Source organism: Humulus lupulus, chromosome 2 (genome assembly GCF_963169125.1).
Source record: "Humulus lupulus chromosome 2, drHumLupu1.1, whole genome shotgun sequence".
NCBI classification, from domain to species: domain Eukaryota; kingdom Viridiplantae; phylum Streptophyta; class Magnoliopsida; order Rosales; family Cannabaceae; genus Humulus; species Humulus lupulus.
This window is the reverse complement of record NC_084794.1, coordinates 64,728,988-64,755,901: the sequence shown is the minus strand read 5'-3', so window position 1 is coordinate 64,755,901 and position 26,914 is coordinate 64,728,988. Positions and strand designations below refer to the sequence as shown.

The window sequence follows — 26,914 nt, the reverse complement described above, 5'->3', positions numbered from 1 at the left end:
TTTCGAGATCATGGAAAGTGAAAAGAGTCGTCTTCTCGAGGAGTTTAAGGAGAAGAAGGACCAGGCAGTCGACATGGCCATGTACAGAATCTGGGCCAACAATGTTGACCTCGACACCAGCTTCTTAGGCCCTCTTGAAGCGAAGCTCGTGGCCCAATGGCAGGCTCTGCTGGACGATGAGGAGACTGCTCAAGATGAGGCGGAGAGAGCCGGAGGGGACGCTGATGCTAAGAAGGCCAAGGAGAATGTTCCTTCTTAATACTTGCCTCGAGGCTGCATCCCTCAGAATCTTTTGTAATACCCTTTTATGTTTGATCTATTATTTATGCCCATAGGGCCAAGACAATTCTACAGCTCGTAAAAGAGCTGCCTTTATATGATATTTGAGATACCATTTTTTGTTTTTATTTTAATATATATGCTTTACATTTCTCGGGCTGAAATATTTTGCACAATTTATATCAAAATGTCATTTATGCCTGTTTATTCATACAAACATAGTTTGGATTTAAGCTCGAGGTTCAGTGCATTCATGCACAGTTTGCTCGAATTATCCGCTTCCGATCTCGTTATTTGTCAAGGTCGGATATTACTTTTACCATGCACCCGAAAGTGCTTATATGGCTTGTAATGCAAATGGTTTAGTTATATCTTACTTTTTTAGTTACTTTTTCTCGTCCTCGGTGAGCTCCCCGAGGTTATGAGGTCGAAACTATTGTATTGCAAGATACTCCAGCCTTGATCTCGACTTAACACGAAGTGGGTTATGTTCCAACTTACTGTCGATTAGTTTTAGCTGGTTTGTTCCAAACCTATTAAGGTCATGTTAGGTTTGTAATCCATACACTTATATTTTTCTTTCTTGATAATTTGATTATGTTCAAACTTTTGTATGATAATGATAGTTTGGTTATATCCAAACTATCTTAGCTCACGCATTTGGTTATATCCAAACACTTGTATGTTTATGATAGTTTGGTAATATCCAAACTATCTTAGCTCACGCATTTGGTTATATCCAAACACTTGTATGTTTATGATAGTTTGGAAATATCCAAACTATCTTAGCTCGCGCATTTGATTATATCCAAACACTTGTATGTTTTTTATATATGCTTTTTATTTTTTCAAGCTGATGGTATAAGTACCACTAATGCCCCCTTAATATCCTATGAATGCGACCATAGATTATTAAATTAAGAGAGATTGCAAAAAAAAAAAATACAGCATATAAAAACGAAATCAAACTTTATTTGATAAATCCGAAAACAGAAAAACAGTATAGACAAATAAGCACGGTTATAGGCGACATCCGTCCTACACTATTGATAGTAAGGTCGTAGGTGCTCGCCATTCCATGATCGTGGTACCAGACTTCCATCCAATCTTGTCAACTTGTACACGCCGGGTCGGATGACTGATTCTATCTGATAGGGTCCCTCCCAATTTGGCCCGAGCACACCAGCCGCTAGATCCCGCGTTGCCAAGAATACCCGCCTTAGCACCAAATCTCCTATGTCGAATTTCCTATCTCGAACTCTTTTGTTGAAGTACCGAGTAGCTCGCTGTTGGTATGCAGCATTTTTAATTGAGCTTCGTTCCTTATTTCTTCGATCAAGTCCATATTTTCTTCGAGCTGAGAGTGGTTCGAGGTTTGATCATAAGCGAGGGCTCGAATTGTGGGAATTTCGACCTCGATTGGCAACATAGCCTCGCAACCGTACGCCAGAGAGAATGGGGTATGTCCTGTTGATGTACGGGCCGTGGTCCTATATGCCCATAGGACTTGGGGCAATTCTTCGGGGCATCTTCCTTTAGCTTCTTCCAACTTTTTCTTTAGCGAACTCTTTAGGGTCTTGTTTACAGCTTTGACCTGGCCATTCGCTTGGGGGTGGGCCACTAATGAGAAGCTCTTTATTATCCCATTTTTATCGCAAAATTTGGTAAACAGATCGCTGTCGAACTGGTACCGTTATCGGATACAATCTTCCTTGGCATCCTATATCGGCAGATGATGTTCTTCACCACGAAGTCAAGGACTTTCTTCGAGGTCATTGTTGCCAAAGGTTCGGCTTCAGTCCACTTTGTGAAGCAATCTACGGTGGCCACTACGTATTTTACTCCACCCTTTCCAGTCGGAAGGGAGCCTATGAGGTCGAATCCCCAAACTGCAAACGGCCACGGGGAGGTCATCATAGTTAGCTCGGATGGTGGAGCTCAAGGAATTGTGGCAAACCGTTGGCACTTATCACACCTCTTGACGTAGTCAAACGAGTCTGATTTGATGGTAGGCCAGAAGTATCCCTGACGTATGATCTTCTTGGACAGGCTATGCCTCCTAGTATGGTCTCCACAGAACCCTTCATGAATTTCTTCCATGATTTTCTTAGCTTCGGGTGGGGTCACGCATCGGAGTAGCGGCATGGAATATCCTCTCCTATACAGCTTTCCATCTATAATGGTATCCCTTTCTTCCGGGAGAACACCGGTTTCAAGGTACTCGACTATTGGAGTGATCCAGGTTGGCTCAAAGTTGATCATACACACATCCTCGTCTTCTGGCTCGTCAATACTGGGCGTCTCGAGATGTTCGATAGGCACGACGTTCAATTCGCCATTCTCGGTAGAAGTAGCAAGCCTGGCTAAGGCGTCCGCGTTCGAGTTCTGTTCTCAGGGGACCTGTTCTATCGCATAGAACTCGAAATATTCCAATGCCAATTTTGCCTTTTTTGAATAAGCCGCCATCCTCATACCACGAGCATGGTACTCTCCTAAAATTTGGTTAACCACCAGCTAGGAGTCGTTGTAGCAATGTATTGCTTTGGCCTTGAGCTCCTTGGCTATGCGAAGTCTTGCCAGTAGAGCCTCGTACTCGGCCTCGTTATTCGACGCGTCGAAGTCAAATCTTAAGGCATAGTGAAATCGACTTCCTGCAGGGGTGATCAAAATTACTCCTGCTCTCGATCCATTTTCATTAGAGGACTCGTCAACATAAAGTTTCCACAGCTCGTGGGCCGGGGTTATAACTTCATCGTTGGCCACACCTGTACACTCCACTATGAAGTCTGCCAAGGCCTGCCCCCTAATGGTCATCCTTGGATGATAAGTGATCTCGAATTGTCCAAGTTCAATGACCCATTTGAGTAGTCGACCTGATGCTTCTGGCTTGGACAAGACTTGTCGTAGTGGTTGATCAGTAAGTACATGGATGGGGTGCGCCTGAAAATAGGGCCGGAGCTTTCGAGATGAGTGAATTAGGCTGAGAGCTAACTTATCCATTAAGGGATATCTTGATTCTGCCCCCAATAATCTTTTGCTGACGTAATACACGGGCCTTTACACTTTTTCTTCTTCCCGCACGAGTACCGCGCTTATGGCGTGCTCGGTCGTTGCGAGGTATAGGTACATAACTTCTCCCGTAACGGGTTTTGACAAGATGGGGGGTTCTGTGAGGTGCTTCTTGAGCTCTTGAAAGGCCAACTCGCACTCCTCCATCCATTCGAATTTCTTGCCTCCCCTCAACAGGTTGAAGAACGGAAGACAACGGTCTGTAGATTTTGAGATAAACCTATTTAGTGCCACCATCCTGCCAGTCAAACTCTGGACATCCTTGTGTTTTCGAGGTGAAGGCATATTGATCAAAGCCTGGATCTTGTCTAGATTAGCTCTATCCCCCGAGCATTTACAATAAAGCCCAGGAATTTTCCTGAAGATACTCCGAAAGAGCACTTCTGAGGGTTAAGTTTCATGTTATACCTCCGTAACACGGCAAAACATTCTTCGAGATCATCCACATGGTTATTGTTAAGTTAAGATTTAACTAACATATCATCAACGTAAACCTCCATGTTATTACCTATTTTCTCGGAGAACATCATGTTTACGAGTCGCTGGTAAGTGGCTCCAGCATTCTTGAGCCCGAATGGCATGACGTTATAACAATATAATCCTTTGTCTGTTATGAAGCTCGTATGCTCTTGGTCAGGGGAATGCATGGCAATCTGGTTATATCCAAAATAGGCATCCATGAGTGACATGAGCCCATGCCCTGCCGTGGTGTCCACGAGCTGGTCGATCCACGGTAAAGGAAAACAATCCTTAGGACATGCCTTATTGAGGTTCGAGTAGTCAATGCAGGTTCGCAACGTCCCGTTAGGTTTTGGGACTAGCACCGGGTTGGCTACCCAATTGGGGTAAAAAGCATCCCTGATGAATCGATTTGCTTTTAACCTGTCGACCTCCTCTTTAAGGGCCTTCTTCCTATCATCATCCAGTAGTCTTCACTTTTGCTGCTTCGGCGGGAAGCTTTTATCGATATTTAGCACGTGGCTCACTACATTTGGACTTATTCCTATCATGTCCGAATGTGACCATGCAAAGACATCCTGGTTCTTCTTCAAAAAGAAAATTAATTGCTATTTGGTTTCTTCGTGGAGGTTTTTCCCGACCTTTATCGTTTTCGGGGGGTATGATTCTTCGAGCTTGATTTCTTCGAGTTCTTCCAATGGTTCGAGATCAGCTCTTTCCTCCACTCTGGGATCAATCTCTTCATCTATCTCCAAGACTGTCCCGTCCTTGGTTTGAATAACGACGAGCGTTTGTGCGCTTGCCTGCTTCTTTCCTCTTATGGAAATGCTATAGCATTCCCTTCTGGCTAACTGGTCTCCCTTCAGTGCCTCGATGCCACTAGAAGTCCGGAACTTGATGGCCAAATGCCTTACAGATGAGACTGCCCCTAGCCCTACTAGGGTGGGTCTCCTGAGTAGCACGTTGTATGCCGATGGTAGGTCCACTACTACAAACTCCATCATCTTGGTTGCTGAGACTGGGTAGTCTCCCAAGGTCACAGGGAGTTCAATGGAACCCATACAGGCAATCCCTTCTCCTGAAAAACCGTACAGCGTCGTTGCACAAGCTTTTAGGTCACGAAGTGTGAGTCCCATCTTTTCTAAGGTGGCCTTATAGAGAATGTTCACTGAACTCCCATTATCAATGAGAACCCGGTGAACCCTCTTGTTCGCGAGCTGGAGAGTGATGAACAGAGGGTCGTTGTGGAGAAATTGAACATGGGACGCATCATCCAAAGTAAAGGTTATAGGCTGAGATTCAACCTTTTGGTACTTCGGAGCTCTGGGTTCGGGTTCATAAGGGGACCCGTCCCCAGTTTTAAGCTCATTCATGTATTGCTTATGGGCGTTCTTGCCCGATCCTTCAAGGTGAGGCCCTCCCGAGATGGTTACCACATCTTCTCCATCAATCGAAGGGGGTCTCTCTTCTTCCCTAGCTCGAGAACTGTTGTTTTGAGCAGGCAGCAGCGCAGCTGTCCTCTGGCTGGTAGAAGCCTGGTTATTGTTCTGGTTCCTGACATACTGCCTGAAGTATCCTCTCGAGATCAGTACTTTGATCTCGTCCTTCAGATGCCTGCATTCATCAGTAGTGTGCCCAGTATCTCTATGAAATCGACAGTATTTACTGGAGTCTCTCTTGGACTTTTGATTTCTCATGGGGTCTGGACGCCTGAAAGGGACCTGGTTTTCATTAGCCAGGTAAATATTCTCTTGAGACTCATTGAGCTCACTGTACACCTTGTACACGGAGAAGTATCTTTCCCCTTTCTTCTTCTTTCCCCCTTCTGCCTCGGGGTTACTTCCTTCATTCTTCTTTCTTTTGGAAGGATTTTTGGCAGAGGGTTTCGAGGCTGACGGGTCCGCCGAGGTCGAGGCAGATTTTATGTTTATTGTTGTAGTTATGGGCTGAGAGGTCATATTCAGCGTTGACCTCGCCTCTTCTACATTGACAAACCTCTGAGCTCGTCGATTAAATTCGGTTATGGACCTCATAGGTTTCCTCTGCATATCATCCCAGAGGGGACTTCCTGGCATTACCCCAGCTTGGACGACCATTAAATGACTGCTGTCGTCTGCATCCCAAGCTCGGGCGACTTCCATATTGAATCTTGTAAGGTAGCTCTTCAACGTTTCATTTGGTTGTTGTCGGACGTTGGTCAGGGTCGACGCCTCGGGTCTTACCCCGATCATGGCTCTAAACTGCTTCTTGAAATCTTTCGACAATTGATCCCAAGAAGTGATTGAATGTCTCTTATATTTTTCGAACCATTTTTTCGCTGGTCCTGCAAGCGATGCTAGTTTTAACATACATTTGAGCTCATAACCCACATTACTTGCTCTCATTCTAATGTTAAATGTACTCAAATGACTATACGGGTCAGATTTCCCTTCAAAAGGTGGGACATGAGGAATCCAAAACCCTTGAGGAAACGGAGTGTTGGAAATGTGAGGAGCGAATGGTTAGAGTTCCTCATCAGAATCTTCGTCCCGATTCCGACCTCGCTCATTCTGTAAGAGCCTAAACGCTCTTTCCAGTTGATCAATTCTATCTTGAACTGGGTCCACAGGGGGTCTCGCCTGAAATTGGTTATCATTGATTACAATTCTAGGCATGCGCCTTCACAGGGGATCCTTGCGCCCATTTAGGCGATCTCTCAGATCTGGGTTCAAGGGATTACCACTACCCCGATTCTGATTCAGGTGTTCCCGCAAGTCAGGGTGGTTCCTTTGGCTCCCAGTGTTTCTACGTCCTTGATCATACATACTGACTGATCTGGTGTCTCCTGAGTCGTCACTGGCGAGGCTCATCACCTGATTGTTTCGAGATGGATTCCTTTCAGGCTGCCTCGTCTCTACAGTGCGAGACCGAGACATTTGGCTTCTCGTAGGCTGGGTGCCTCTTTGTTCCCTAGCCGCTTCTCCATTCCCCTGCTTCCGTCAAGCCCGCCTTTCCCTATCACCTTGAGTCGGTTGTGTGTTCCTCCGAGGCGGTGAGGGATATCTTATTGGCGATGGAGGGAACCGTATGGGTGACGGTGGCTGCCACCCATTTCGGGGTCTGGATGGTCTCGAGTTTGCCTATATCGTCTTAGTAACATTCTGCCTGTTACCAAGATTTTGAGTCCGAGCCTCTGCAGGGGCTCGGTTATTCCCAGTGTTAGCTGGTAGTTCAGCAGTTGAGTTAACCGGAGCCCTAGCCCGGGTGTTTCTTCGGGGCATCGAGGGAGCATGTTGTTCTGTCGGTGGTGGAGGTTGCTCCGTTCTTCTTATGGCAGCATTCTTTTGAGGTCGCCCACGAGGCCTGCGGGGAGGAACATGAACGTCCCGCAGAGGTGGGGTTTGGTTCTCAGGCGGAGGCTGAGGTTGAGCCGCCTGTGCCTCCACAACTAACCTAGCCAACTCCTCATTTTGCTTCTTGGCCTCAGCCAATTGTTTTCTTAACTGTCGATTTTCAAGTTCCACAATGGGGACGTACCGCTCGGGATTATAATACATGTCCTCATCGTCCCTGGGAACCGGAGGTCCTCGAGAATCGGAGGACTCACTTCTCTCTTCTGGTTCTAGATTCATTATTGGCTGCTTCCCAGGGCGTCGCAGATAGCTTTCTTCAGGAATATTCTGATCATTCGCGGCCATAGCTAATCAGGGATTATACTGCTTAAGGCTCTCAATGAAAGCACCAAACTGTTGACGCCATTTTTCGTCAACTTAAAATGTAGAGCAATTAAACAATAGGAACTATGGCGCAGATGAATAATACAGTAGAACAACAAGAGTTTTACGTGGTTCAGTAGTTAATTCTGCCTAGTCCACGAGTCTATTTTATTAAGGCTTTGGAGTTTTTTGGAGATCCTTCAGGGATGAATTCTCTAGAATTTCTCTCAAGATATCAAAAGATCCGTCCTCTACAAATGTTCATGAACTCTCTATTTATAGAGAGTTTTTGGAGTTCATTCCCACATATTTCGAGAAGATACTCATGTTTATTAATGAAAATAATGATATTAAATTTGGTGACTCCTATTTACAAGGAAACGTCTCCTGAAGACCAGGAAACGTGTAACAAAATCGTTAATATCCCTTTAATGTAGGGACGTTACAACAATAAATATCTTTAAATGTTCAGAGAGCATTACATCAGATGACTCATCACATTCTTCGAGGTCGGCAACCAGCATCAAGTCAGTCGAGGTTTACGGATGAGTCAGGAACCAGCTGTCTTACTCCAAGGTTAGCTCGGAGCAGATAGATACTCGAGGCTATTACACTTCGAGCTTGTACTCTTTTTAAGCTCGGGTTATCTGACCCGGAGACACCTGATATCAGATATTTCCCGATGCTAAGTTCTTTCGAGCTTAGAAAGAACTTCGAGGTTACATATCTTCGAGGGTGCTGCCTTGCTTCGAGGGTTTGACATCTGGACCACAAACATGCGCTTTAGATATCACGAGCTCACACCTAACGAATCCAGCTTTCGAGGTCACAATCTCAGGTCTCGAAATCCGGGTGTAACATATTGTTATTTACATAATTTTTTATATTATAATATTATTTTTTACATAATGAATTTTTTTAAAGTTTATTTTTGTTAATTATATTATTTTAGGATCAATTCAATTACCATATATTTACTAACCAATTTTGAAGGTGGGTAATAATCACTACTTAATTTTTATTTTTATTTTTGATATTTACAAACTATTGTTAAATGAGTTTTAATATATTAAATATTCATCCTTAGTGAAGTAGATTCTGAGATAAAATTATGTACTACGGAGATAACAGAATGTTGAGAACAAGTGTGTCTTAGTGAAGTAGTTTATGCGAATTCCGTGTGTTGCGGTGGCTTATGGCTGAGAGCATGTATGTTGTTTGTTGTATGTTTCGTTTAATTTGAATTTATAGGTATTAATAACTTTTGATATGCTATAAAAACAAAAGAAACTCTGCCCAATTTTTTTTTAAAGATTAATATGTTAATTGAACATTTTTTATAGGTTAATATATATAATAATTATGTTTGTTTATCTTGAAATTTTAAATACATATGAATTTTGGATATATTATAGAAATAGATGAAACTCTGCTCATTTCATTTTAGAATTCATTAATTGAATATATTTTTGTTCAATTACAATATTAATTTTCTTTTCATTATTGACTTAGGAATTAGGTAGATATTATCATTATGGATAAATCATGGATTCTTGAGAATAGAGAAACACAACAATTTCAAGACAAATTCAACCAATTTTTAGAATTTTTCCAAACAAATTGTAGTGATCCGGAAAGAATTCATTGTCCATGTATAGATTGCGGTAATGGATCAAAAGGAAACATTACCATGATAAAGAATCATGTATTTGTTGGGGTTTTATGCCTTAATTAAAACTCACTTTCTTTGTAATCTCATTTTATTATCAATAAAAGAATAGAAATCAATTTTTGACTTGGTCAATCACTTTGCTCACATGTTTTATTTTCATGATTATTTGTTTAATATAAACTTCTATTAAATCCTGATCATATAGCTAATCAAATTTATAGTGACGTAATCACAGTGGAATATAATATGATTATATGTTCAAATATAAGTTAGTTCTAAGATTGGTCAATGCACAGGATTTACTTTGACTTTTCAATCTACGATATGATCTACTTACACATTGTATTGTCATGTTCTTTCCAGAACATTAGCAAAGTAGATGATATCGGATGTATTTGATAAGTAAACATACCGTTATTATCTATTCTAGTCATATCATATAAATGATCATATGTCAATTCATTCTCAATTCTGTGTGGTTAGTATTCTAACTGGTTGTATTATTTGAGTTCTTTGACTTGTTCGTTAACAGCTTACCCAACAGACTAGCCCATACTTATATCTTGGGAACTCGGTAGTATAATTGAGTGGGAGTGTTAATCATAGATATTAACATCTATAGCTTCTGATGAAGAAGTGAAACGATGGTTTACTTTTAGTTTGGTTCAAGGTGCTAAATGATAGAGATTTCATTTCAGTAATTAATATTAGTTTACTGAAATATCATTTACAAGGAACTAAGTGTTTTAAGGATAAAATACAATGAGGGGTAAAACGATATTTTAGTCCCATCTCATTGTAGATCATCTATAAAGAATTGAGTGACAATAATGGTTGTAACAATGGATAATTAATAACGTATCTATATTGATTATAGAACGTTCTATGAATTCAAGAGTGCAATTATGAGACTTTAGTGGAGTCACGAGGAATTAATAAGTTAGTAAATTTATTTGTTAAATTTATGATAACTTATTGGAGCTTGATTTCATAGGCTCATGGTCTCTACTGTACCTTGGATAAAATCATCTAGATAGTCTCAATTAATTAATTTAGTTATCAATTAGAATTATCAAAGTTGACTACGTCAATTTTGAATAGTTTCATAGAGTTGTGTAATTTAGAGAAGAAAAGAAAAATTACGATAGATTTATTAATTAAGATAAATTGATATCTAAATTAATAAATAAGTTTAAATCAATGTTCAAATTATAAATATTTAATATGATAAATGGTTAATTAATTAAATCAATAGAAAATAATACAACCTTGATTTTAAGTCCAATAGACTTATAATAAAATGAGAAATTTCACGGGCCTAAAGCTCATGATAATTTCGACCTAGGGCTGATAATTGGCTATTATTTTATTGATTTTTTAATTAAATAAATGACCTAATTGAGCCAATAAAAGGAATGCTAAGTGAGAGTTGAAATAACTTGTTTTTGAGAAGATAAGAAGATCTAGTCTTGATGCTCTAGGTTTTAGATTCTCTCTACAGCATAAATCATTTTCTAAGCCTCAATATTCTTTTATCTTCTTCTCTCTGTATCTATCTCATGTGTTGAGAATTTCTCACACCATTCTAGGTGATTCTAAGGATACTTTAGAAGGTTGTGAAGAAAACTGAAGAACGGTTCAGTTTTTTGGTGATACCCTACGACAGAAAGGATACAAGGGTTAGAGAAACTAAAGGAATGACTCATTCATTCCATTGCGTATAATGTAAGTGTTCTTATCATATTTTTGTTCAAATTCAATTTTAGAAACATTTTCTAGGTTGTCTCGTATTAATTTGTTCAATATATAAGATTTACATGAAAATAAATAAGATCCTGGATAAGTTTTCCCAACAGTATTTTCTTGGGGATTTGATACAAGTTATTGTACATGGTATTAGCATGGGGAATCATTGAAAAATGATAATCCCTATCCATTCGGAAGGCGAGGGTTGATGATATGGGTTATAGTGATTTTGACGATCATCCTATGAAATTGCTTGATGAAGCACAAGAAGAGTTTGTTGATGATCCTTCAAAATTCGATAAATTGATTAGAGATACAGATAAACCATTATCCAATGGCTGTCTTAAACAAAGATTACCAATGATGATGAAATTTTACAACATAAAAGCATAAAATGGAGTTAGTGATAAATGTTTTAGTTGCTTTTAAGGAGATTTTGCCGTCAGACAATTTCTTCCTTGAGTCTACGTATGAAGTGAAGAAAACTTTAAATTGCATAGGGTTGAAGTATTAGAAGATTCATGCATGTCTGAACGATTGTGTGTTATATCGTAAAGAGTATGCAGACATGGACACTTGCCTAGAATGTGATTTACCCCGCTACAAACCTAACAAGAGTAAGGAGATTAGGAAACTTATTCTTCAGAAAGTGATGTGGAAATTACCTTTGATTTCGCGACTTAAGCGGTTATATTGAAGTGCAGAACACTTTGAAAACTTAATATGGCATAAGACTAGGCGAGTGAAAGATGGTAAACTCCGACATCCTGCAGATTCGCATGCCTGAAAAAAAGTTAATAACTTAAATCCATAATTTAAAATTGAAGTAAGACATCTTCCTTTAGGTCTAGCTGTTGATTATGTAAATCCACATAAATATCTAAGTAGTAGGCATAGTTCATGACCTGTCTTTCTTGTTATGTACAATCTTCCTCTGTGGTTAGTTATGAGAATAAAGTTTTTGATGCTCACGTTAATGATTTTAGGCCCAAAACAACCGAGACATGATATAGATGTTTATTTGACACCATTAATTGATGATTTGAAAGATTTGTATGAAAATGGTGTTGACGCACATGACGTTTTTAAGAAAGAAATCTTTAACTTAAAAGTTGTGTTGTTGTAGACTGTTAATGATTTCTTGGCTTATGGTAATCTATCAGGGCTAAGCACAAAATGTTACCAAGGATGTCCAATATGTTGCACTAACACAAGAGCTCTTCGTCTGTCGAATGGGCACAAAATGTGTTATATCGGTCATAGATGATACTTGTCCCTAAATCATCGTTATAGGAAGAAAAAAAGCATTTTATGGTAATAAAGAACAAGGTATTTTTCATTTTCCACTTTCGGGGCAACAAATTCTTAAAGAAGTAGAGAAAATTGATTTCAAGTATGGAAAAATGAAGAAAAATAAGAAAGTAAATGGATGTTTCTAAAGGAAATCAATTTTTTTTCATCTCCCTTACTGGAAAGATTTACTCATTCCACATTGTTTGGATGTCAAGCATATAGAAAAAAATGTGTGCGAAAGTATTATAGGCACATTACTTGTTTGTTGTATGCTTTGTTTGAATTGAATTTGTTGCCCGTGTTTTGGTCGTCCGACACGTGGAAATTAAGAGTAATCGACGACAGGCCATGAAGTCCTCGGGGTGTGAGTTCCTCGATGATGTCCAGTCCAGCCAAGTCATGGATGTCTCCAGGTGAGGCCACACCCCGAGGTCTTCCCTTAAGGCGAAGATCTCTCCAGGTAAGGCCACGTCCCGAGCCAGTTTCCAAAGCATGGATATCTCCAGGTGAGGCCATGCCCCAATCTTCTTTCGAGAAGAGGATGTCTCCAGGCGAGGTCACGGCCAGAGGGGCCCTTCTCACTCGGCCATTCTCCAAGTCTCGAACTCTGTTCCTCGGGCCCGAAATTGATGCCAGGTGTCAGTCACTGCGGTTGTGGGCCTCGAGAGGATCATCTAACAACTTTGGTGAGTCTCGATTAGTGGTGTCAAGTTCGTACACTCAACAATCAACATTTCCCACAACGCCGTCTAACATGGGAAAACGTGCGCCGCACCCTGATAGTCACAAATATGTTCCACGTAAAATTGGTGTGTGACTTTATGCAATGGGCCCCATAGAATCCGTGTGGGTCATGGTCTTTATCTTAGCACGACCCTTTTTTTTTGTATTAACTTAACATTAATACCCCAAGAGGGGGAATATGATATTAATGAGAGATGATTAACATTAATGACCCCAACCTCTATAAATAGGGCATGGGTATCTCCTTGTAAGGGGTTCGATTTTTTAGAGAGAGAAACTTTGTACTCAGTGCAATATATATGCTGCTTGAGAATCACCATTGAAGCTTGCTACTACAAGCTTCAAGCTCACTAAATAATAGAGACTCGTGGACTATGGCTCTTTTATAGCCTGAACCATGTAAAACCTTGTGTTATTTCTTTGTTTGTCCATTAATCTCTCAGATTAAGTTGGCATCGAAAAATGAAGTCAACAGAATTTATAGGTACTAATAATTTGGGATATGCTATAGAAGCAGAGGAAATTCTGCCCATTTTTTTTATGATATTAGTTTATTAATTGAAAATGTTTTTGAATATGTAATATGCGTGATTGATTCTACAGATGCATTTGGGAAAGCATGCACCCAAATTCAAGACAGCTATACAAAATTTTGACATTGAACATCTTTCTATTGGCAATGATGAAAGTAAAAATGATACGATGTATCTTATAGCCAAATGGATGATGATTATGGATAGACGAAGCCAAATATATTTCATTCCTTGGATTGTTGTGTAAGAATAAACTACTTAAATATTATCACTACTATGCTTGGCTTTTAATCTTATAATAATTATAATTTATTATTGTTTTAGTTGACATTGGATGTTGATGCTTGTGAAGATGCGGGGGATGACCATAATTTTGGACACTTTAAAAAATCATAAATCTCCACCAATAATGAAGGAGGTTATGGAAAAGTAAGTTTTTCAATTTTAATGTATGCATATTGTTAATTTTTAAGAGTTAAGAGTATAATATGTAGTTAATTAATTTTAATTTTTGTAGAGCATATGGACAATGTTCAGAAAATAAATACATTGACACATTTACAATATTGCTGAGAGGTTCTTGTCCAAAACAACCCGAAAGTTATGAATGCAGTTTTTATGTACTAAAATACATTTATGATCTTATAAATGCATTGAATCCGGCAGAAGATATCAAGAAGAAAGTATGTTATATTTTATACTTGAAAAACCTAAGTTTTTACCTATCTTTCCAATTTTACAATATTCATCTAGATTTTATCTTGATTTATGCTTGAACATTAACAACAAAATCATAAGAGTCAACACACAAAATTACAAGCTTCGTCTGCACTGAAAACTTATTCCAGCCGACTAGTGCTTGGGTTTCCTGAACCAGGGTAATAACGCTCACTATATCAAGATGTAATTTTACAATAACCAATTCAAGAATCAACCTGTATACTATACAATCTTTCTCAAAATACAGTGAAGCATTTTACCCAAAATAACCAAATCCCTTGGTTATAGATGCAAGATCCCCTTGCTTCAATGTTGAGCTCCCTTCAACAATATTTCAGATCCGAACACCTTCAGATCTATGGCATCAAGACTCAGCTGAAATCCCTTCAGCAATCACAACTTGACTTCAGAGCTTGCACATAAACCTTGAATCACCATCAATGAAGTTTCTTACAAGAACCTGCAAAAATCAACAAAACAAATAGAAGAGTAATACAAAACACAATCTCCAATAGTCTGATCTAAGAGAGTTAGTTGTAACTAATTAACCAGGCCAGTATATATACTTAGCTACAATTAGGTATAAACCAGACACAGCCTGACGTGGATACTTACTAAAAACACGAACAAACTCCAGATACAACAAGAGACCATTCCAGACACGACTGGACCTAATTTGTCATACAGAAAATATTGGTCCTTACAATACTTTTTTTTGCTTAAGAAAAACTAGATATAGTATTTAATCATCTAATCTATATTAACTTTTCAATTTTGTAGTGGTTTGAAAAAAAAGGTTAACAATGGCAAGGACGATCTCCTCCCACTACAAAGTGATTGGTTAGTTTATGAAGTCTAATTTTTCATATGTGTAACTTGGTAACTTGACTTATATGTTAAATGATATTTGTATGCTCTTATGTATATATGTATATACAAACTACCTATATATATAAATGTAAAATGTTATCTTTTAATTAGAAATGATATATGTGAATGTATATAATAATATGTTATTTGTTATCTTTTAATTAGATAATAATTTATCAAATTAGGTATTTTATATTATTATATAAAATTTAGGTATATAATAATAATTAATAAAATTAGGTATATTATATAATCGGAATTGAAAATATATAGAAACATGCCAAAAAATTATTATATAAAAAATTGTTTTCTCCGCGGTTATTAGAGAAAAGTCTTTTTTGTAGTAGTGCTATGAGAACATATTAATAGAAATTTATATATTTCATAACGTAGCATTTATGTTTTCTTGTAAATATACATTATATTCTTATATATAAAAAAATTAATTAGCAAAATATCTATTACAAGCTTGATTATATAAATTAATTAGCAAAATATATTATACATTCATGCACCAATATATAAGATGGAAGAAAAAGTGAGGAGGTATCAATGTTGTAGCCACACAACTACAAATAAAGGTAACCTTTAGTGACAATTTTTTAGTCACAACATATATTTTGTGTGACTAAATACCACTTTTAGTCACAACAAAAAATTATATGTACTTTGAATTTCCCGCTCTCTTTTCAGCTTAAGCTGGAGCCATGGCAGGGAGACCGAGATTGAAGAAGAAATCGCCAGGGAAGAAGAAGAAAGGGCCATCATCCTCGGATCCAGTCATCAAAGTAAAATCTATGGCTGGCATCTTAGGGGTGGAGGCAATGGTGTTTGAGGAAGAAGAGGATACAGAGCGAAGTCGATTGGAAGAATCCAACGAGGATCCTTTGCAGAAATCGTCTCCTCAATCTAAGGAAGGAGCAGAGCTGGAGCAAACTGAGGTGACTAATCGGACTTCACAATCGATGAGTGATACCGAGGTGAATCAAGATGGAGTGGTTCGTCGGTCCTTGGTGAAACAAACTCTTAATAATTGACTGAGAGTCCTAAAAGGAGACTTGGGGAAGAATGTGCAGTCAGGTAATTCTAAATCTAACTCAGTTCTACATATTGAGGCTAATTGTATTAAAATAGAAGCGGAAGATATTGAAGATGAGATTCAATACTGGAAATCAGCTTTGGTATGCTATGTCCTGGGAGCAAACCCACCGATTTCAGCGATGGAAGGATATTTCCGAAGGATCTGGAGAGATAAGGGAATTGATAAAATAGCTCTATTAGCTCCAAGGGTGTTTATTCTCAGGTTTACTTCGATGGAGCAGAGGGATGGAATACTGAATGGGGGTTATCAGTTCTTTGATCGGAAGCCACTTATCATGAAAAGCTGGGACCCTAACTCCAAGTTTACTAAGGAAACAGTAATGTCGGTTCCGATTTGGGCGCAATTAAGCAATCTAGAGTTGAAATACTGGGGTGAGAGTTCAATGGCAAAGATTGTTGGTTCAATTGGGAAAATGGTAAAACAAGATAGAGCAACTCAGGCAAGAGAAAAGCTACAATATGCCCGGGTCTTAATTGAAGTGAATCTAACAAAAGACTTACCAGAGCAAATCAAGTTTGAAGATGAAAATGGGGAGTTTGTGTATGTTGGAGTGCAGTATGATTGGAAGCCGGATATATGCTTGCACTGCAAAGGGATAGGTCACAGGAAAGAAGTTTGTAAGAAGAGGATGAATCAAGGAGAACCTTCTAAAGTTTGGCAAGAGAAGAAAATTGGTCCCTCAACGCAACCTGCTGTGACTGGAAAAGATACTAATCTGATGCAGGAGGTAGGAAAGAAGAATAGAGAAGGGAACTTATCACTTAATGGGAAAACTGGGAATGGGAATAAGAATAAGGTGATGCAAGAGACGAACTCATTTTTGGTGCTAGGACAGTATTCAGATGCCGAAGTTACCGTTGGAGAAACATTACAGGAAATGAGGGCCAATATGAGTGGAGGGGGAGAGCCTCCATTCATAAATGGATAGGCTATTTGGATGGAATGTTAGGGGGCTTAACAATATCAATAAACAAAGGGAGGTCATGAAAATGATCTCTAACAAAAGAATTGGTTTTGTTAGCCTTCTAGAAACAAGGGTAAAGGCACCCAACATGGGGTCTTTATACCTTAATATGTTCAGGGGATGGTGCTTTACTACAAATTTAATGCAGCATCCTAATGGGAGAATAGTGGTAGCTTGGAACCCTTTGAGTTTTGATGTGGATATTAGAGGGAGCTCGAGCCAGTGGATGCATTTTGTTGTTTCAACCAAAAATGGAATTCAGTTGGCTGTTACAGTGGTTTATGCTTTGAATGATAAGTTAGGTAGAGAAAGGCTTTGGGAGGATTTGGAAAGCATGGCTAATAGTATTAATGATCCCTGGATAGTCATGGGAGACTTCAATGCAGTATTATCACCCGAAGACCGTTACCCTTATCATGGTAATGGTTCTGAATTAATTCCATTTCAGCACTGTGTAGAGTATTGCAGGTTATCTGATATGAAGTTTTCTGGTACTTTCTTTACATGGAATAATAAGCAAGGGGGCAAAGATAGAGTGTATGCTAAACTTGATCGAGTGTTGGTCAATGAGAGCTGGATAGGGAAGTTTCAAACTGCTGAAGTAATTTTTTTCCCTGAGGGTACCATGGATCATAGTCCGTTTATGGTCAACTTTGGATCTCTTCCTGAGAATAAAAAGCCTTTCAGATATTTCAACTTTTGGAGTAATCTAGAGGGCTTTCAAAGGATAGTAGCTGAATGCTGGAGAAAGGAAGTTCAGGGGACTCCAATGTATTGTTTGATTACAAAGCTTAAAAGGCTTAGAATTGATTTGAAAAATCTTAATAGAGAAGGGAAAGGAGATGTGTTTATGCAAGATGCAACGAAAAATAAGCTGATGATTGATATCCAAGATCAATTGCAATATGATCCGGGTAATATCCAGCTGATTGAAGAGGAGATTGCAAGAAGGAAAGAGTATCAGTTGGCTCACAAAAACATGGTACAGTTTCTTAAGCAGAAGGTCAAGGAGGATTGGCTAAAGCATGGTGATGAGAATACTAAGATTTTCCATAACAGCATTCGGAATAGGCATATTCAGAATGCCATCTACTCGATTTGGGATATGAAAGGTAATTGGCATGATAGCCATGAAGAGGTTCACAATGCATTTTATGCGTACTATGGAGATTTGCTTGGATCAGAAATGAGAAACAGAAGGAGTGTCTTAGCTTCAGTAGTTCAATCAGGGGCTATGATTTCAGATCAGCAAGCTGCTTTTTTGTTAAAGAAATACACAGTAGAAGAGGTTAAGACTGCTCTCTACTCGATACCAAATGAGAAGGCTCCTGGTCCGGATGGATACAATAGTGGTTTTTTTAAACAAACATGGAATATCACAGGAGATGAGCTATCTCAAGCTGTGCTTTCTTTTCTTCATTCTGGGAAAATACTTAAAGAGATTAATACCACAAATATCTCCCTTATACCCAAATCTAGTTGCCCAAAGAATGTTAGTGAGTATAGACCAATTGCTTGCTGCAATGTGGTCTACAAGATAGCAACCAAAATGATATGTTCTAGCCTAAGAGAGGTGCTTCCTTCTATTATATCTGAGAACCAGAGTGGGTTTATTAAGGGGAGAAACATAGCTCATAACATCATGCTTTGTCAGGACCTAGTAAGAGGTTATGGAAGGAGGAATGCTCAGGCAACTTGCCTTTTCAAAATAGACCTGCAAAAAGCATATGATTCTCTAGATTGGAAGTTTTTACAAGAAATGCTGATTGCCCTAAAGTTCCCAGATCAGTTTGTTCAGTTGGTAATGAGGTGTGTGACTACAGCCAAATTTTCACTCATGCTTAATGGGGTCCCATCGAGGCTTATCAATGCTAGAAGAGGAGTTAGGCAAGGGGATCCGATGTCCCCGTTGTTGTTTGTGATTGGGATGGAGTATCTGTCTAGAATCTTAGCTAAAGTAGCCGAGCATCCTGATTTTCAGTACCATCCGAGATGTGGCAGTTTAAAATTGACCCATTTGTGCTTTGCTAATGACTTATTGTTGTTTAGCAAAGGAGACTTCAAAGCAGCTTATTTGTTACTGAGAGGGCTCCAGCTATTTTCGGATTCATCTGGTCTTTTGGCTAATAAAGCAAAATCTGCAATATATGGAGTTGGCCTTAAGGAGGACTGTTGGCAGAGACTGTCTGAGATCTCAGGTTTCCAGAAAAGTAGAGTTCCTTTCAAATATCTGGGGATAACCATTAGCAACAAAAGAATATCCAAGGCAGATTGTGAGGTGTTGGTGGATAAAATGGTGAAAAGGATTCGTATTTGGAATACCAGGAACCGTTCTTATGTAGGGAGGTGTATCCTTATTAATTCTGTGTTATTGTCCATCAACACTTATTGGTCTCAAATGATTGCCCTGCCTAGTTCAGTGATAAATAACATAAACCAGATATGCAGAGCTTACTTGTGGAGGAAAGGTGACAATGAGGAGGGTCATGGGCGAGTTTCCTGGACAGAGATTTGCAATCCCAAGCAGAAAGGAGGTCTGGGTTTTAAGAATATAGGGCTCTGGAATAAGTGTGCCTTAGGGAAGCATATATGGGCCATCGCCAACAAGGAGGACAATTTGTGGGTAAAGTGGATACATGCAGTTTACATAAAGCAGGATGAATGGTGGGATTATGTAGCACCCACCTCTAGCAATTGGTATTGGAAGCAACTAGTTAGGATTAAGAATGAGCTAAAGGTCATGTTTCTTCAGGGAGGATCCAGTTGGACTCATTACAGCATAGCTCAAATGTACAAGATGTTGCAGACCAGTTCAGAGAACAGATGGAAATATGCTTCAATATGGGACAGGAATGGTTATCCTAAGCACAAGTTTATTGCTTGGTTGGTGCTTAAACAGAGGATGCCGACTAGAGATAGACTGTGCCGGTTTGGAATCACTCAAGATATAATGTGTGTCATTTGTGGTTGTTTTGCAGAAAGTCATCGACACCTGTTTTTTGAGTGTCAGTTTAGTAAAAATTGCATGGGGCCTATCTTGTCATGGTTAGGGATAGGTACTAATCTCTTTGATCTGTCTGGGCTGCTGAATTGGATTAGAAGATGTAGACACTCTGCTTGCAGAAGAAGAGTTTACACCAGCTCTATCAGTGCCTGCATTTACTACATTTGGAGAGCTAGGAATTCAGCACTTTGGAAGCTTCAGGTTCCGCTGGTTGGGAATATAATTCAGAGTATAAAATACCAAATTTGTTATAGAGTTACCTGGTGTTTGTCTAAGAATATAGGAAGGGAAGATTTAGGTTGGGTCAGTCGTTTACAATGTAATTAATGGTTTTGTTTGTTAGTAGTAGGTGTTTGTATTTGATTGGTGTTTGTAATTTGTTGTGCATAATACAAGATAGCTGATTTACCAACAAAAAAAAAAATTATATGTGACTAAAAAGTCCTATTTAATTACAAGTTGTCACTAATGTAGTTTTAGTCACAACCTATTATTTTTAGTGATAAAGTTTGTTATAACTAAAAATATATTTAATGACAACAAATTGTGATTTTGTGACTAATAATTTTAGCCACAAACTTTTTAATGGTGGCATAACTAAGATGACTTTTCTTTAGTCACAAATTTTTTACTTGTAGTCACAAAATTTATTGTGACTAAAATTAAGATTTTTTTATAGTATAGAGACTTGTCCTAGCACTACAAGTCTTTCATTGATAAAAAAATATTAATCAAATTAAAAAATATATATAGTACTCTTTTTTTTAAATACGAACAATAAAATTCCCCAAAAAAAATATTTCCATGAAAACAAAATAAGAAAGTGCAGGCATGATAGATTTGACGAATCTTTTGATAAAATAAATTAGATTAGATAGATCTTAGATCTTAAATAAGTGTATGTATATTATTTTATTTATACCTTTACATTTGTATGATAAGGTTATAAATAGAATTCATAATAATTATGCATGCTTTTGTTTTTTTGTTAATCATCAAAGGAATAAAATCAATCAAATATATTTATAAAAAAAAATAGAAAGAAATTTCATAGTTTTTTTTTTTTGTAGATTTTTTGGGGGTGTTGCCCAATTATATCCAGATCAAATGATATATAATTCCTTAAACAGTAATAAAAATCAATCAAACACTCAAACAATAATCAAAACAATATGCCAAATCACATTATTACTCAATAACATTACCTATATATATGCCTTGTAATAATACATTCTAGTTTCTTACTTTATTCTTTTAGATTGGTCATCCTATTCTAAGACGCTAAACAGATAATAAAGATAATAAGTAGTCACACAAAGCACAATTAAATAAAGAAACAAATCCAAGCGTAGTAATGATGGGGAACCATTTTTCGAAGGAGCTTCAGCCGCCGGCGCCGGAGCCAACACCGGTGCAGAAGTACTAGCAGCGATGGCTGGCGGAAGAGCAGAGCGGCCGCCGTCGTCCTTGGAGACGGAGATGGTGACTCTCATACCGTGAAAGCAGTAACCTCCGCCAGAGATAAAGTAATAAGGTTTGGCTTCAGTGAGTTCGAACACATCACGACCTCCACGAGTCACGTTCTTTATGAAAACTCTGTCGTTGCAACTCTCGTAACTCGTTTTGTTCACTTCCAATACATTGTAATATCTCTTGTCGAACCCAAAATCTATATATATATCATAATATATATATATATATAATGAATTAATATTTAATGATATTATTATCAAAATTATAATAAAATAATTAAGAGCAAAAGAGGGTAATACGTACAAAGCCAATCGCCAAGGAGGAAAGGACCAGTAGAAGAGGACCATTCAGTGTAGTTGACGTTTTGGTTCCAACCTTGAGATCCTCCTACTTTGTGTAGTACTGGTTTGGCTGTGGCTGTAATTGCCAGCCACGCCGCCACAACCGCCACCACCCCCGCCATTGCCGGCCTCGCTAATATTCTTCTCTTCTCGTGATATATAAATCAGCTTTGAGTAGTATTCTCTAATGCTCAAAATGACTAAAGCCAAGGAGAGAAGCAAACAAATTACTACTACTAATGTGTTGGTCATTTTATCATATGTATAGGTACGGTCAATATCTATTCACTGTCCACGTGTACGGTGTGATTGGCAGAATTGATGGGCCCATTCCATGTGGTGGGTTATATGGGAACGGAAGACGGTTTCTCACGTTGGTATTACGTGGCAGAAGGTGATTCGTTTGTTAATATAAGGAATATTAGAAGATTTGTTGGTCCCACATCAAGTGTGTATCTAATCTAAGTGTCATGACATTGATATGATAGTAAGATTAAGAAGTTTCTTTTCTCAAAAAAGAAAAAGAAAAGCAAACCACGTGATTGGCAAAGATGTATACAGTATTCCAATAACAATGTCTTTCTCTTTTAACAGAAACATTAAAGAGAGAGAGCCAGCATAATATCCCTAAGCGAATATACTCATTTGGTATTTTATATTTTTGTAAAGTATCATTTTGGTACCTTCTATTTATTTTCAATAATGCTCATATAGTACCCTGTATTTTAAAATCGTACATATTTGATACCCTAAACTCAGATTTGATAGATAAAATTTTGTCAATTTAATCAAACTGCTGTCAATTATGTAAATTACAAATTTAAATTTAATTATATAATTACATATAACTGATGACAGTTTGATCATATTGACAAAATTTTATCTATCAAATCTGAGTTTAGAGTACCAAATATGTATGATTTTAAAATACAGGGTACTATATGAGCATTATTGAAAACAGATGGTACCAAAATAATACTTTACAAAAATACAAGATACCAAATGAGTATATTCCCTATCCCTAATAACACCACCTTTCCAAACATATAGAGCCCGTTCGTTAAAATATTTGCACAAATTCAGAAATATTATTTTATTTTTGTTTCTTTATTTTTAAAATTAGCTATTTTTGCTTTTAAAAACAAAAAATAATAAATGCGATGGATAAATTTTACTTTTATTTTTTGTTTAATAATATGATGTGTTGACTTGAAGAAGAGTAGAAAAAAAAAATTAAAAACTATTTAAAAAAATTTTGAAAGTAAAAAAATTCTATTTTTAAAATTTTAATTAAAATTAAAAAAAATAATAAATAAAAATAGAATTACTAAACATATTTTATGTTTAATTGTCAAATTTTTAACCAAGAAAAACCAAAACTAACAATAAAGTAATAATTCTTATCTTCCCAATCCAAAAAGAAAGCAAGAACAAGTAAAAGCAAATTTGATCCGAAGAGAAAAGAAAAAGAAAGAAAAATGAAACGCAAAAGCTTCTTGTTAAATTATTAGAGCGGTATTGTGTTACTTGCTATTTGCTAATTTATGCTCTGCCACGAAATAACATTATTTTCACTTTTGTCTATAATTCATTTAAAATGTTAATTACATATAACATTATTTTAAATAAATTGTCGTTTCTTAACAAAAGATAATGAAGACATACTACTTTGAACTTTGAAGTTTGATTAGCAGAGGTGAATCATTTGGTCTCAGCATGGTCATGTGGCCTAGGGCCTTGCTATTGATTTGCATATGGATTGGTCATGAATCTGTGGAGCAGACTACCTTTCTTTTTAGCAGCTACAGATTGAGATTAATCGTCTCCTTGGCCGAAGGAAATTATGAACTTATTTTTATAGCTAATTTAACCAAAACTAACAAGTTATTTCGCCAGTAAAAAAAAAAGAAAAGAAAAGAGATAAATCCTTAGAGGGTCAAGCCAACCAATCCCACCTGGCCATTGACCCCAAAATGACCAAACATGAAATGTAAATTATATTATATAATATGTTCAAACATGTTCAAGATTTTAGGTGAATACTGAACACACCCACATGGCCAACACATTCAATACTTCATCCCATTCAAGTAAATCACAATTAATTGCGCAATTCATGGATTTGGATGTTCCTCCCCCACCAAATGAAATTCATAATCAAACCAATTCAGCACTTTTGACATTTCAAAAATTCAAGCTCCACCAACCCCCTTAACTTGAACCAGGGTCCTAGTTTAAAGGGTCAACTACTATGGAGAACAAACAACACAAGTAGACATAAATTATCACCAACACCTCCCCACCCCACCCCACCCCACAAGAAAATAAAATAATCATAAAGAAACCTGTTTAAAAAATTAAATTTCACGAGGAGATTTCATCCCCTCGTTATCTAGCGAGTCTAATGTCCCTCATGAACAGTGGAAAACCAGAAAGCAACAGCACTACAAGCTGAAACGAAGGAAGGCATCCCATGCTGCTCCAATGGTGAAAACAACCGGCAAAATAAATAGGCTCCGGTGTGAAGATTTCACAGCGCTACTCTTCTCGTCTAATGGTGAAGCTTTAGGAGGAGGAGGCAGGTTTTCAACTTGGACAGCTATCTTCATGCCACCATAACAGGACCCCTTGCTGCTAATGAAATAGTAATGCCGAGTTACATTCAGTGGAGCCACATCCCTTCCAGCTCCTGTAGTCCAGTTGTGAACAGGGTGCTCAGCATTGCACGTTTCGTAATTTGTTTTGTTCACCTCTATAACGTCATTCTGGTTCCTATCGTAAACAAAAACTGAGGAGAAAAATATCACAAGATGGGAATATATGCAGATTGAGTAGCCAAGTATTGAATGAAAAATTGCAATAACATGTCTACGACTTAAATTCCATCCTAGCACCAACATTTAAAGCAAGCCAAGTATACAGCTTTTCTCACAGATCACAAGTTTTCATTATGGAAGAACACAATGACTACAACCCTGTACACGTTCCATGAAATTGTATTGAAATTTGAAGCTGCTCTATCAAAAAGTATGAAAATGAAATAAATAAACAACTACGTAAAAACTAAGTGAACTCTGCATAACATTTATACTTCCTATGCTAAAACATTCATCTTATTAGCATTGAAACAACAAGACTTCACTAAGTATCACTTTTTTCATTAATGTTAAAGTTCAGTTCAACACTAATTCTATGAGACAGGAAAGAACACCCTCTGTTATTGAAAACGAGTTGTAAGCTCAAATAAGCTAGAGACCAAAATGAGTTGCAACATGTACTAAGCTTAACAAGAGGATAGAAAGGGACCAATTTTCAAAACGTTAGGTGACACAATAGACTATCTATTTCTATCTCATTTTTTGTGTTTTGTAAGGTTATATGTGCGATGAGGCTCAGGAATTTTGACCAGAATCTGTTAAAAAATATTAATGAAAACTAATCAATCATTATAAGAAAATCTGAACCAAATTTTAGAAAACCCTTTCAATTTTTAAACTTTTAAGAATTAAAAATACAATAACAAAAAGAAAACTCATTTAATAGTATGTTTTTCTCTATAAGAATAATTCAAAAATTGCACGAAAAGGTGTTAAACGGTAAAGAAATGTCCTTTTGACCTACTTTTAAGCAATTTTTTTTTCTTAAAGAGAGAGAATGGGAGAGAGATAGAAGATAGTAGCAAGCATTTTAGATCTGGGTAAACCAGATTGATTACCAAAGGAAGAATAATCTTTCAACGTATCCTTTCCTATAAATGAGCTATAAATCTCAGCTACAACAATTGAATTCTTGTATTCTCCACCGTAACTTTTATAGCAATCTCACACCAAGACTCAATTAGCCCTGAGTTTACAGAAGGATTTAAAGGTCAATAGATGATAAAACTAAATCTGTCCTTAGTTTACTAAATATAAAGGATTCAAAAATTAAAAAATAAGTCTACAACTTTATCAAGACATCACATCTTACATTTTCAGATATATCATTTTTCAAAGCACAAACGTCTCAGTTTTTCACAGAAAGCACATTAGTGATAAGTTAAAATAGCTCAATTCAAAATAATAAATAAATAAATTCAAAGTTTACGGAAAACCCATTTTCAGATCTAACTGTAACAACTGCAACAATAAGCTAGAAAGAGCTAAAACCCAATACTCAAATCTACTAAGAAAAAAGTACGTGGTTCAGAGAAAAAGCAAAGGAAGCTACAGATGAGCTAAATGAATCTAAGACCATAACCATTCAAAGAGAGGAAATAGAAGAGAAAGAGAAGTTACAGAGCCAGTCGCCATTGTAGAAGTGCTTGTCCTGAGCCCAAATAGTATAGTTAACATTTGTAGTCCACCCCATGTTACCTCCAACAATCCAGCGCTTAGCGGAGACTTGCGGTGCCATAAACAAAACAGCGAATAGAAGCACGAACATCCCGGTCACCGCCGCCGGAGAACCGAACGGTAGCCCTCTTCTCAAGCCGCTCATTTTCACAGTAATACTACTTTTCTCTAGAGAACTCTTTGGTGCAAGAGTAAGAAGCTCTTTGTTTTTGGGCCCTTTAATTTTGAGTGTTCGGCTTATATGTTATAACTCCAAATATATATATAATATGTTTTAATTAGATCTCAAGTTAACTGCTGCCACTAGGCAAAACAATATTAAATTATTTTAGTTTTTTTTTTTTAAATCTCACCGTAGCTCTGGACCTGCAAAATAACAAATACAGTGTTAAAAATACATAAAAATAAATCCAACTCAACTGTATTTATTCTACCATTATGCTATCAAACATCAGTACTCCACCTTATATCAAACATCAGTACTCCACCTTATATCAAACATCAGTACTCCACCTTATAACCGTAAACAAAAATTATTTACTATTTTACTTTTTATATTATAATTTAATAATAAACATATATTATTTTATATATAAAATAAAATAATATATTTTTT

The 26,914-nt window shown here is 37.3% G+C and overlaps 2 protein-coding genes across 2 annotated transcripts; both read right to left on the bottom strand.

Moving 5' to 3' along the window:
• Positions 1 to 21,418: 21,418 nt before the first annotated feature.
• On the bottom strand, positions 21,419 to 22,103 carry LOC133814347 (early nodulin-like protein 20). The gene is made up of 2 exons (XM_062247318.1): positions 21,927 to 22,103; positions 21,419 to 21,819 (listed from the first exon to the last, which is right to left on the bottom strand). Exons 1-2 carry the CDS (start codon positions 22,084 to 22,086, stop codon positions 21,419 to 21,421), a joined length of 561 nt encoding a protein of 186 aa, XP_062103302.1. The 5' UTR covers positions 22,087 to 22,103.
• Positions 22,104 to 24,114: 2,011 nt separating this feature from the next.
• On the bottom strand, positions 24,115 to 26,538 carry LOC133817942 (early nodulin-like protein 17). The gene is made up of 2 exons (XM_062250594.1): positions 26,242 to 26,538; positions 24,115 to 24,752 (listed from the first exon to the last, which is right to left on the bottom strand). Exons 1-2 carry the CDS (start codon positions 26,441 to 26,443, stop codon positions 24,409 to 24,411), a joined length of 546 nt encoding a protein of 181 aa, XP_062106578.1. The 5' UTR covers positions 26,444 to 26,538; the 3' UTR covers positions 24,115 to 24,408.
• Between the last annotated feature and the right edge of the window lie 376 nt (positions 26,539 to 26,914).